Consider the following 13,341-nt stretch of genomic DNA (forward strand, 5'->3'; position numbering starts at 1 on the left):
TGTGTGTGTGTGTGTGTGTGTGTGTGTGTGTGTGTGTGTGTGTGTGTAGCACTGTAGCTTCTAGGAGAAAAGGTTTTTCTGTTGCTTCCTGCCCCTCCTCTTCTACCCTTCTAGCCTTCTCCTTCATTGATATCCTCCAACCTCCTCCTACCACCCCTTCTTTTCCTCAAGTCTAGTCACCAACGTCTCTGGGTTTCATGTCTAGAGTTCTGCACTCAAGACTTCCAGAATGAAGGTGTGTGTTAGACAGGCCACAGGGCTAAGAGAGAGCAGAGGAGTCTCCTGCCTGAGCTGCTCAGGAAGGTGACCTTCAAGTGGGAAAAGGAGCCTCAGGTTTGAGAACTGGATGAAAGCCAGCAAATTTGTTGAAATACATTACAAAATGTGGCTTCAAGGCCATTTGATGCACTCAACTGTGGGCATGTTCACTTATAGATTCCTAGGCATCCTGTAGCCCTCAGGATATTATTGCTGGCCAGGAGACCTGCATCAAATGTAAAATCTCTTCCTATCTGCTCTGCCTGGCCAAGCCAAGCAAGGCAGATGCTGTGGCAGGAAGCAGCACTGCTGAGAAATGCAGAGCTAGTGAGGCACTGACTGGGGTCACTCTTGTTCTCTGGCTCTCTGTGGAATGCGTTGCTAACCACAGCACCTCAGGATGGACATATTCTACTGTGGGAAGGATCTCAGAGTAGGTGTAGCCTACTATAAGCTGGCAGCACACTTAGGATGGATGGTACCCTGGTGACCATTTATCCCTGAGTACAGCATCTCAGGTATGCATACCCCACTCAATACAGCACCTCAGAATGGACCCCAAAATGTGAAAATAAAGCCTGCCCACCTTGCACTGTTTCTCTCAGACATCTGTCACAACAACTGATAGTATAACTCACTCTCCTCCTTCCCACAGTCTCCCCTCTCATTTGGGAAGCCACCTCACTCCCTGCTGGTGGCTTCCACTTTCTGAGGTGGCTGAGGGGATTCCATGAAAGGACACTGGGCCTATGTCACACCAGTGATGCCAATGCTTGTTGTGCCTTCTGGGTTAGGATGAAGGGTTGAGTTCTCCTGCCATCATTCTTTAGGCCATATAGTCCTGCATTCAGCTATTCCTACGGTCTTGATGGCTATCAGGCCGGGCAGGAGAGCTAACTCAGAATCAGCTTAACAGTTTAACCTTGAAAATGAGGGATGAATAGATGGACTTGGGGAGGCTCCCAGCTTGATTTGTCTCCACTTTTTTTTTTTTTTTTTTTTTTACAGGGTTGTCTATGTTGCCAGTCCTGAAACTCAATCTCTAGACCAGGCTGGCCTTGAACTGAGAGATTCCCCCTGCCTCTGCCTCCCAAAAGCTGGAATTAAAAGTGGGCACAATCTCCCCCAGCTCAATGTGTTTACGCTCTTGCTTGCTGGGGCAGCATTGTTGGAGAGAGAGCCCTGAGCCATCTCTGTGGGGGACACATGTCCACCTTACCTTTGCTCTGAGCCTTCTTGTCTCACTCCAGCCTGCCAGTAGAGATGAAACGGTGATTTGTTAGACACTGTGGAAAGTGGCGGGTTGGTGATGTATGGTGATATATGGGTGATATATTGGTGATGTATGGGTGGTCTATGGACTGACACCACCTCCACCACCACAACCAGCACAGAATGAGAAAAGGCAGCAGAAGAAAAATGTATTAAATACACCTTGGTAAGGCCACAGCAGGTGAGGACCTGCAGAAGGGACTGCATAGTGAGGCTTCGAGAGGTGGAAGTATTAGAACACAGGAGGGAATGGCTTAGTTTTATCCTGTGGATCATTTGTTTGGAGTCTGTACCTGAGGGCACAGGTTGAGTTCTTGCTATCTAATTAAGTAGTACATTTTTCAGCACTAGTTGTCTCCTGAAGCTGGACATCTGAAGCAAGGTGCTGTGGGTCATTGGAGGTTAGCTTTAAATGTTTGCATAAGACAGCAAAACTATCTGGGTCAGGTTCCATGTAGTCAGGATCTGACTGGGACTGGTAAAGTGTGAGGATTTTTTTAATGCTTTTACGATTGGTCTTTTTTATGCCTATGTATTAAAGTACCGAGAAAACATTCTCTCTCACTCTCTTAGTCTCTCTGTCCTATACAAACAATACACAATGCATATACCCACACATACATAAACACACATATCACACACACACATACAAAATCAACAGATCTGCAACAGGGTGCATGAATTGATTTCTTGTGGATGGATTTAAACTCACTGTTTCAAAGAAACAAAGCAACCTGGGAAGATTTGATGTTAGCTCTCTCATAGCTCAGGCTGGAGACAGTCCCTGGGGAAAGTGGCCAGGGTCTATGAAGTGCTCATTAGTATATATACACTTCGGCCTCAAAACAGCAGCGAGAACAGAGAGGCACCAGGGCTGGAGCAAAGCTTTAGTCTGATGTATAGTTTCAATCAAGCAGAGCTTTGGGCTTGGAGGCAGAAAGATTGCCACACCGTTAGGCTGACTCTGGTAGCATAAGCCCTGCAGTGCCTGCTGCCTGAGAAGCTGACAGAGAAGGATGGAACGTCCAAGGCCTGCCTGGTGTTGAGTGAGTTCAAGACCAGATTAGATGTTGAGTGACTTTTCCTGGGGAACAACAAAAGCTATTCACTCCATGCAGATAAATTAGGAGGACTAAAGCCTCGTGCAACGGCCAACTTTAGTCAGAGCATTGGGCAATTTATACTCTAAGGGCTGAGAAGACTCAGCTGGGTAAACACAAGGACAAGCCACCCATGGCAAAAACCTCATGTTTTCGGATACAGGCCTATGAACAAATGACAATAGCCAGCTGTTAAGAATAATATCAAGTAAACTCACTCTCATCTGCTACAGTTGAAAGGACTGGCCTATTTCATACCTAAGGGTGTAGCCGTGAGACTTCTACTAAGGTAAGATTGGAAACGTGGAGAGATTGTGAGCACGGAACTGTTCGGTTCAAGGAACATAAACAAGAAGACAGGGTACTTTGTTTGCTGTTATGTCCACAGTCCTTGGAAGGGCATCAAACCATAGACAAGCTCTCAGGTAGTGCTTCAGAAAGGAAATGAATGATTAAATAAATTAACTAAATAAATGATGAAAGCAAAAGTAAACGCGGGGTCTGACTTCTTCAGGAGTCCTTCATCCCACGGGCCTGTCGGAAAACCAGCCCTTGACTACGCGTGGATCAACCTTCTACTTTCGCCATTAGGGTGCGGTTCGCATATCCGCCACCAGAGGGCGCGAAGCGGCCGGGTTTCTCGCACCGAAGGCTTTGCAAGAGGCACCGCGAGGGGAGGAGCCTATTGGCAGGCGATTAAAGGTTGCTTGGGTTGCTCCGGGTAGAAAGGCAGGCAGGATGCAGCAGTGGAACCAGGGCTGTGGCAGTGTCAGCCCAAGCGGTTTGGGAAGTGCACGGGGTGAAGATGGTGGCATGGGAAGTAGCTTAATGCCTCCACATAAGACCATCAAACATAGGATTCTGGAACTGACTATGTCCCCAGCACATTACCTGAGAGCAGTTATCTTGAAACTTGAGGTCTCTTCCCTTAAGCAGGGACTGTGCAGGCATCACTTGCAGAGTCCCGAGACCAGAGATTTAAGGTGGAATTTAGGATTCACAGTTCACTAACGGAGCTCTCAGTGCTGCTGATCTAAGGACCACACGTGAGAATTGTTTCAGAAAATTAGTTCCTAAGTGCACCACAGCATGTAAGGATCTCCGCGTGTATCACAACCCAGAAGGCCCGAAAGGTTGGTTCTGGCATTCTGTTTATTTACATATGAGAAAATGAAGGCTTAACTAATTTAAGTAGAATGTCCAGGATCCCAAAGTAGGGAGCAGAATTAGCATGGGAACCATTGACACCAACACGGAATAATGTCTGTTGCTACTGGGTTTGGGTGTGTAAGTTTGGGAGAAAGGGAAAAATCCATATGGAGAGCATGGTATATGCTCAAACAGCTGTATATGAATGTGTTGACAACAAAGCGGTAGCAATTTTTCCCAGGGATTCTCAGTCCTCGCCTATCATTCATTCAAAGAGACCTGAGAAAGGGAGTGGAAGTTCCCTCTCCAGGCATTAATGTAGCTGTCTTTACTGGGATCCTTCGTACTATGTCATATGTCTCTCAAGGAATACCCAGAGGTTACTCCCAACTAACTCTAGCAGGAACTGTATTTGCTGTGGTGATAGCTTTTCTAACTGAGGGAACCGCAGACTTTCCCGTGCCTTCTGCTTGCTTCTTCGAAACAAATTTTTAAGACATGGCTTTAACGTTCTCACTCTGTGTCTGGCCTCATGAACCTGAACTTTTCCCAAGAAATAATTTCTTTTTCATCTTTATAAATGAATGCATCTCTCATGGTCCTTAAGTGTGGTTCTCTGTTTACTAGATCCAAACAAGGAAAATTAGCAATTGAAAACAATTGTCCTCAATAAGCCCTCAAACCCTCTGCACCCCGTGGGACTTCGTTTTTTCCCCCTTGAATATTAGTCATAATACTTGCCAGGTGAGGTGCCTCATGCCTGTAATCTGAGCACCTGGGAGACTGAGTCATGAGGACATAAACAACAACAGAACCTTTTAAAAATTATCCTGCAATAGAAACGCAGGGAGCTTTCTTCTCTAGTGCTGCCTGCCACCCACACATTCATTCTCCAGACTCCTTGGCCTTTCTCTAGAGTATTAGTCTCTTGCTTCTGCGTTTACATGTTTCTATAATACTATCTTAGTTCCTCTTTTCCACTGTTTCCACCATCCGTTTTCCACTCAATTGCCTGTTCACCAGTTTCTTGTTAGCAGTGCAAATGTGTCTCTTTTTTCCCTGACACCAGACAAGAGGCCTTGTGCACAAAAGGTCATGTGTCCCGTCCCAGTCCCCGCTGTGCACACAATCGACCATTGTGTGTCAAAAGACAATGTGTGTTGTCTTCACTCCACATCTCACCCTAGTTTCCAACTCCCCAACTGATCATAGGTGGTGCTTTCTTTAATTATCCCTGAAATAATGTTTGTTCCTTTTTGTCTCCAGTGACAATAGAGTGACATCCTTCAGAGACCTCATTCATGACCAAGATGAAGAGGAGGAGGAAGAAGAGGGACAGAGGTAAGACTTTGCAAGGGAGCACAGCTTATATAGAACTATATAGTGGTGTTCAACTCACCTAGAATAAGGTGGGGGACACGTGTTTACTGTTGCCCACCATCAGCTGCCGTGTGTAGGGGGTATAATAGCCTAAGAACAGTTTTCTTCCTGGAGTGTAAAAGAAATTCTGTGCATCCGTCCATCATCCCCCCCCCACACACACACACACACTGTCATGTTTTGTTTGTTTTTGTTTTCTTCGTAATTATTTCAGTAAGGTATTTGTTGAAGAATATTATGGGGAGAGAAACAAAATCTCTACGAATGGAAAAGTTACCTTATAATATCACAACGCAGAAATAGCCAAGTATCTACTTGTGGTATGTGTTTATCCATGTACATAAATTACATAGTAAGTAGAAAAATGGGGTTGTTAATGTGTATTCTCTCAACACAATCATAATTGTTTTCACTTTTAGGAATGTTGTAATATAACTTGTTTCATTGTGGAAAATATGAGACTCATAGAATGGAAGTATAACATTTATTTGATAATTACCGTTAATCTTTTGGTATGTTTCTCTGTAGTTCCTGTTCTGAGTGTAACGTGTTTTTATGTGGTGAAGATGATTTTGTTTTCTCGTATTGGATTAAGCAAGGTCTTAGACACTTTCTGCAACACCGAATTCCTGTGTTTTCCATGACTTTGGTAGCCCATATGTCCAGTGGTTATAGTGTGTCCATACTACTGTAAATATCAATGCTGTGAGCATCTTTGTGTATTAATCTTTGGCCCCTTTGGAATTATTTTCTCTCAGTATTTAACGGTATCTCTAACAGAAACACCATGTCAAGAACATACATACTTCTAAAGCTGTTGATCACAGGCTCCCAGTTCTTAAGCCAAGACTTACAGATCTCTTTACTTAGAGCTTTCAGTCCAGGCAGAAGTGTGCTTCCCTGGATTGAACAAGAATAAGCTGACTGTAGCCTCACTTCTCAGGCTTTTCTTTCCATGGGTCTGGTTTGGCTACCAAGCATTCCTCAGGGAGATGAAGATAACCATTGTGGAAATGCAGTGACCTCACGGTGGAGGTCTGAGAAGTCGTGTTCTTTTCAAGCATGTACTGCTTCACATTACCTCAGGATTTTGCTTTTAAATATGCTGGAGACTCGAGGATGTTGGTAATTTCAAGGTTTTATACTCCTGAAGTAGAAGGCACTATCACCTGTGTGACTGCCTAGCTCACAAATACCGCGTCCTCCTTTCCCAGCCTGGTCCCAGCCTCCATTGTGATGTTCTACTGTTTCACACCCGTCTAACTTCCTGGGCCCCTAGGTACTTGAGACCTGAAACACCATTCCTTGCCAGGGCCTAACTTTTACCTCCTATTCTTGGGTAGTTGTGAGGAATTACAAATCAAGATTAATTTTTACAAACTCCCACTGATGCCTTTTCGAGACAAATTGCTGAATTACTTTACGAATGATGAGGAAGCAGCTACATGATATTTCGTTCCAGATTAAAATAAAAAAAATAGTGCTAACCTTATCTGTAGCTCTTCTTGGACCACCTATATATACGTATGCAATAATAGTTTAAAAGTTACACATACAAACAGACAAACCCACACCCGCAGTAAGTCTTTACCATGTTTCACTCAGAAACTTCAAATTGAAGAAAACACAGGCAATATGATTGACAGAGCTCACCTGCTAGATGTGTACAGACAATCTGAAAATAGTACACTGTCAGAGCAACGTACAAATAGCTAAACCCACCCTGGCAAAAGATGGAAGATTGTCAGACATAGTTACACAAGTCTGAGGCAGTGCTTACAGAATACACTTCCTTTTCATCTAGGTTGTGATTGTTATTTTAAAAAATGTTGGTAGAAGCTAGGTGGCAGAGGCAGGTGTATTTCTGTGAGTTTTGAGTTTAAGACAAACCTGGTCCACAAAGTGAGTCCAGGACAGCCAAGGCTACAACAGGGAAACCCTGTCTCAAAAAACAAAAAACAAACAAACAAACAAAAATGGTGGCAGAGATTAGACATGCTGTTGTATGCCTGTAATCCCCAACACAGTAACACATGCGTGTAATCCAAACGCATGGGAGATGGAAGTAGAAGGATCAGAAGAAGTTCAAGGTCTTTTTACATGGTAAAATCACTCCCAGTGTGGGCTACATCAGACCTTGTGAAACACACACACAGAAAGGGAGGTTAGGTAAGAAGAGATGGTTGTCACTGAGCAGGCATGAAAGAAGTCTCCACAAACTTCAGGGGACTGAAACCCTAATGGTATGTTGTCAGAACAACGTATAAATAGCTAAACCACCATGACAAAAGATGGAAGATAGATATAGTTACACATGTCTGAGGCAGAGGTATGAGGGTCATGGGTTCCAGGACAACCTGTACTACAAGAGCTTGTCTCAAGTAAAACAAAAATAAAAACCTGAAAAATACATTTAAGAATTTAAAAGATTCTCTTCCCCTGTGATCACACCTATCTCCCAGGACTTGGGAAGCTGAGGCAGAATGAACAGGAATCTGCAGTCACCCTGAGCTACTTACTTAGCAAGTTCCAGCCAGCCTGGACTACACTGAAAGCCAGTCTCAAAAAGCCAAAAGAAAGGAGAAAAGGTTGTTGATTGTCCCCCCCCCCCACCTCCACTTAGGATAGCTGTATTAGTTACTTTTCTATTGCTGTGAGAAAATACCATGACCAGAAATGACTTGGTGGGGCGGGCAGTGACGTCTTATTTTGGACATAAGACTCCAGAGGACTAAGTCTATCATAGCAGGAAGGCATGGAAGCAAGAAGACATGAGCAACAGGATCAGGAAATTGAGAGATCCACATATTCAAACTCAAATACACAGCAATCTTAGAATGGGGTGAGACTATGAAATCTCAAACCTAGCCTCAAGTAATGCACTCCCTCTGTCAAAGCTGTACCAACTTCCCTAAACAGTATTACCAGCTGAGGCCAAGTGTTCAAATACATAAGCTTATGGAGGATATCCTCATTCAAACCACCAGAATAGCCTTCTGAACAACCAAGGGTTAAAGAAATCACAATGCCAATAGAAACTTCAGAAGAGCCAGGTGCCTCTGCTGGATGGGAGAGGCTAGAAGCCAGGCCTCTGGGTCTGTGGCAGCTCCTCTGTAGAAGAGCAAATGAAGAGCATCAATACCAAATAAAAACAGACAAGGAATCATGGGTCCTAGAGGAAGGTGGAACCGTGCCCAGAAATTCAGAGCCTGTGTTGGTTATCTCCGTGGTGACCAAGGGGCCCTGTTGCTGACACTCAGAATGTAAGCAGCCATCCAAGTGTCCATGCAGCTTGTCTGCGAGCTTTCATAATGCCTTTGTTTTGTAGGACTTTTCTATTGAGAGGGAGGCAGCTTATCCTCGGAATTTTGACAGTCCAGAAGCCATCTCCTACCCGCCCCCCCTTTTCTCAGCATGATATGAAGTAGAAATGTTGTCTAAGCTTGGGCTGCTATAGCAGAATGCTGTAGACTGGGTAGCTCAAATGACAATTTGTTTCTAACAGTTTCGGAGACTGGAAAAGTAAGACCAAGAAGGTGCCAAGATTTGGGAACTTACTTTCTGACTTGCATGTATCAGTTTATCTGCTGTGTCCTGCAAAGATGTGGGTACTTCCACATCTTTTTATGAAGGCACTATACCCTGATGAAGGTGTCACCCTCCTGACCTCATGAACTTCAAAAGGCCCTTCCTCCTAATAGCATCATTTTAACTGTAGAATTTCAACAAGAGAATGGTGTGGATTGACAGACTTTTGGTTCATAGCAAAACTTGTTTCTATCTATGTTTGATGCCATAGTTAAAAACGAATTGCTCAGGGGCCTAGGATGTCACTCAGCAATGGAGGCTTAGCGTACCTGGGGCCCCAGGCTCCAACCCCAGCACAAAAGAGAAAGGTAAGAAGAAAAGCAAGAAAGCATCAACAGACTCAGGAATATTATATATAATTGGTTTAATCCCATTATCTAAGAATTTTTTTTAACATAATGACAGGAGAAATTATATAAATCAGATTAGAGTTAGCTGAAGCTCACTTGGAACAGTTTCCACAATTAAAAAAAAATGCCACCTTGAGGAAGGCACCCTCATGGCCTAGATCTCTAAGGTGGCCTCTTAGTCTATTTCAAGACTCTTAGTCCAGAAATAGAAGAGAACCCCTCAGTCTAGACCAAGAAAACACTCAGTGGGTCGAGAGCTAAAATATGTTCCTCTTGGATTAGATCAAGGCTACTTTTCTATTAAAAATAACCCATTCAGAGAGTACCTCAAAGTTCACAGTAAGATGCCTTTAAAACTCGAGCTGTTGCCATGTGTAGTGGAACTCACCTTTAATCCTAGCGCCTGGGAGGCAGAGGCAGGTGGATCTCTGAGCTCCAGGCCAGCTTGGTCTACAGAGCTAGTCCCAGGACAGTCAAGGCTACACAGAGAAACACTGTCTCAAAAAAACTTGTGTATATGTATATGTACATATAACTATATATTTTGTATATTTATATATTATATACATATAATTATATATGTATATATAAATCTGTTAAGTGTCACCCAAAAGCTCCCTAAGTAAGGACCATATATGTGATTAAGCCTTGGGTTCATGGACTCAGACTGTGTTCAGGCACTCTACTCAACCTAGCTTCTCTAGGAAGAATATCATGTACCAAGGGTGATGGGTATGAACCCTGCCACAGGGCCTGCCTAGCACACAGAGCTTGGTAAATCTGAGTTTCTGACATTGCTCCCTGCTGGATATGATGAGGGCAGTGACACAGTATAGAACATTAGCTCTCAGCACACTCAGACACCTCAAGCTAACCTCTCTGTGTATTGTAGCCAATCAAATATTCAAGGGAGGAATTACAGGAAACCATGGACCTCTTTTTCATCAGGAGTTCAGCTTCTGTGGGCATACCAAATGGAAGTTCCCCAGCATTTCCTGTAATTACCTTTCATGTAAGAGTGACAGTCAAGGCTTAAGTGACTGCCCTACAATTTTTGACATTTATTTGTCCATTTTTATATGTGTGTGCAGCTACATATTGAGGTCAGAGGACACCCTGCAGGCGTCTGTTCTCTCCTTCCACCATATGGGTCCTGGAGATTGAACTCAAATGATTAGGCTTGGCAGCCGAACCTTACCGACTTACCCACCTCTACCAGGTATCTGCTCTTCTCTCTGCGTTGTAGTACCAAGAACTTGAGTCATTGTCAGAAATTTCAATGAGGCCAAAACAAAAAACAGAAAACCAAACATACAAAACCCAAACATGAAGGGAAGTCCCAGAAGAAAATGGGCAGGTAGCTTTCTAAGGCCTTCCCTCATCCCTAGGTCTGATAGGCCACATCTTTTCCTGTCAAGCAAGTAGTAGACAATAGTTCACTTGCATGGTGTTGTTTCTATTTCCCAGTGTCCCTGACAGTATCATATGGTCATGCCCGAGCTTGTTTCTTAGGCTGGGTCCTGTGGTACTGGGAAATGAGTACCATACCTCACCCCTGCAGCCAGTGTTGGCCACTTAACAAGGTCAGGAAGTGGTTTTCCTGCAGAAATAATGGCTTTTCCAGAAGCAGTGAGATAATAGCTTGACTTGCTAAAGTGTTTACCTTGCAAGCATGAGACCTGAGTTCTAGCCCAGAACCCATGGACCATAGGGCAGGCATGAATAGAATAGGCAGGTGTTGGATTATAACCCCAGCACTGGGGAGACAGAGACAGGATCTCTGGGCTCACTGGCCAGCCAGACTTGGTGAATCCTAGGCCCAGTGAGAGACCTTGTCTCAAAAAAAAAAAAAAAAAAAGGTAGATGGTGTTATGAGGTTGTCTTCTGGCCTCTAAGCACAACACACACACATCAGTATATACAAATGCACCTCCACACACATACACGTGAACACATGCACCAACACTTTTGTGTGTGTGTGCTATCTTTTGAGTGAATAGACCCCTTTTTATTTTTCCTTAGGATTATGCGGGCAGGGGGCTGGGGAGCATGGAGGTCTAAGATGAGTGCTAACCTAACATTCAGAAAGCCCTAGGTTCAATATTTAACACCAGGAAGAAACGAAATAGAACATCAACCAAATATATCCCCATTAAAAGACAGTAAACAAAATAAAGCTTTATTTGAATATTTTTCTAAATCATTCTGAGAGCTTGTATCAGCAACATGGAAACCGAGGCCACTTCCTAAAGGGCATAGTAACTATGGTCAGTCAAGTCCATTGCATGGCTCTTTGCTGCTGCTTCTAACAAAGGACTATTATTATTTGTGAATACTACAGCCATTCCACCTTCTGGAAGTGTCAGCATTTTTACCCTATTATCCAAGAAGTCAGCACAGATTAAATGCACAGTAGATACCCCTGAAACATATAGCTAAGTTCTGTGAACCAGACAGAACAGTCTTCCTCTGCCCCCAGAGCCCTGCTAAAAGAGTTGCCACACTCTTAGCTCTCCCATGCTTAGCCATGCCTAGCTACAAAATAAGCTTTTCACGACTTCACAATTGTATCACCCACCAATGTCCAGAGGACTTAAGGCACATTGAGAGAGAGCTTGCTTGGAGCACCAAGAGCTTGTATGGACCACAGTGGTTCTTGCTGCCCCAATCACAAAAGAAAAGGCAGGCAGAGTCTTCAGGAGCTCAGTTCAGGTGGGACCAGAGCCTTAATAAGACATCTGATTTTGACTGGCTCCCATGAACAACCTCACATAGTTGAAGCAATGGCGACGTCCTCCTATGAGGTACCTTGGGAAAAGAAGTTCTTTCCAGATCACAGCTTAGAGAAACAAACCCAAATGATTTCACAAGTAAAGGGAAGGACATTCACCCCGTCTCTTGGGAGTTAGAGGCGCTGCTTTGTAGCTCAGAGGTAGAGCATTTGCCTAGTGTTTAGGAGGCCCTGAGTGTAACCCTTAGCATGTAAAATGTAAGAATTGTTGAGTTTGTTCTATCATAACATAAACCAAGTGAACCAAACATGAAGTAGACATAGGAAGTGGATGTGGCCACTCAGATGAGCAGCATCAGGACAGGTGTGTGTCAGAAGCACAGACTTCCTGCTGGGGACTTCAAGCACACTAAAGTTAGCACATTTTGTTACTGTGCTTCCCTACAGAGGCAAGAAGGGAGATTTTCCTAACTCTGTGTGTGTGTGTGTGTGTGTGTGTGTGTGTGTGTGTGTGTGTGTGTTGCGTGTGCCTATATGTTCACATCACACTTGAGTGTTCTGTTATTCTCTAAATAGAAATGTGTAAAAACTAAAATATCTGTGTTTTGTATCCAGACACACCTGGAGAAAGCATGATAGCTTTGGAGCTAAGTGGTGAACAGACCTCTGGCAATTATGTCTTAATTCTGGAAACCAGATGTGGGAGAAAGGCCTCCCCCTTCAGAGGCGACCCTCTGGGCCCCAGGAGGAAGAAAGAGAGGCTTCAGCCTCGCATAGGGGATTAGAGGGATCATAGAGGGGTCATGTGCTCAGAGAAAACAAACCACTTTTGAAGCTCCTTTTCCTGAGGACTGCCAGGGGTCTTGTGTGGCCTTGTCCGAGCACACAGATAGAAGCACACCTGTCACTTGATGGCAGCCCGCTGCTCTTCATGCTTTTGGAAGGCACTCAAGATTTCCGTGATGACACTGGGGTCCTCCAGGGTAGTGGTGTCCCCTAGATCCTGCCCCCTACTGGTGATGATCTTTCTCAGCAGCCTCCTCATCACTTTCCCAGATCTGGTTTTTGGGAGACGCTTTACCACCTGTCAAAGATGGGTGGTGTTAGGGGCTGATGCCAGTGACTGCACTGGGATAAGAGTTCCCCTATGGAGGTTGACACTCCTCCCTGAGGACTACACAGCGGCTTTGCCCAATATATGAGCCGCACAAAAAAATCCCCCACCCCACCCCCTGCAACCTGATCCTGAAGCTAAAATCAACCCAAAGGGCAGGATCTAACCTGTGATCAAGCTTTGCTGAACCCCCTCCAGACGTGACTACTGTGCCAGTTTTGCCTGTCACAATGCTTGAGTGGGTTTCTTCTCATCCCAAGCCTGGGACTTAGCTGGGGAAAAGCCACTGAGCAGAAAACTTTGTCTTACATTCTAAGGCAAATGGTAATACTTTAAGAGCTATGTTTGGAAAGTGTGTGTGTGTGTGTGTGTGTGTGTGTGTGTGTGTGTGTGTGTGTG

General features: G+C 44.3%; 1 protein-coding gene across 2 annotated transcripts in view; it reads right to left on the minus strand.

The window, feature by feature from the left end:
• Positions 1 to 11,243: 11,243 nt before the first annotated feature.
• Positions 11,244 to 13,341, minus strand: part of Acss1 (acyl-CoA synthetase short chain family member 1) — a 49,719-nt gene continuing 47,621 nt past the window's right edge. Inside the window, exons 14-15 of one of the 2 annotated variants that reach the window (XM_055602594.1) lie at positions 12,730 to 12,912; positions 11,244 to 11,905 (exon numbers count right to left, since the gene is read on the minus strand). In XM_055602594.1, the coding sequence (XP_055458569.1) occupies positions 12,733 to 12,912 (180 nt within the window). In that variant the 3' untranslated portion in view covers positions 11,244 to 11,905; positions 12,730 to 12,732. Of the gene's footprint in view, positions 12,913 to 13,341 lie in introns of both variants that reach the window. The other variant, XM_055602593.1, reaches the window with a different exon arrangement.

Source organism: Psammomys obesus, unplaced genomic scaffold (assembly GCF_907164565.1).
Source record: "Psammomys obesus unplaced genomic scaffold, mPsaObe1.curated_primary_1811, whole genome shotgun sequence".
Lineage (NCBI taxonomy): Eukaryota > Metazoa > Chordata > Mammalia > Rodentia > Muridae > Psammomys > Psammomys obesus.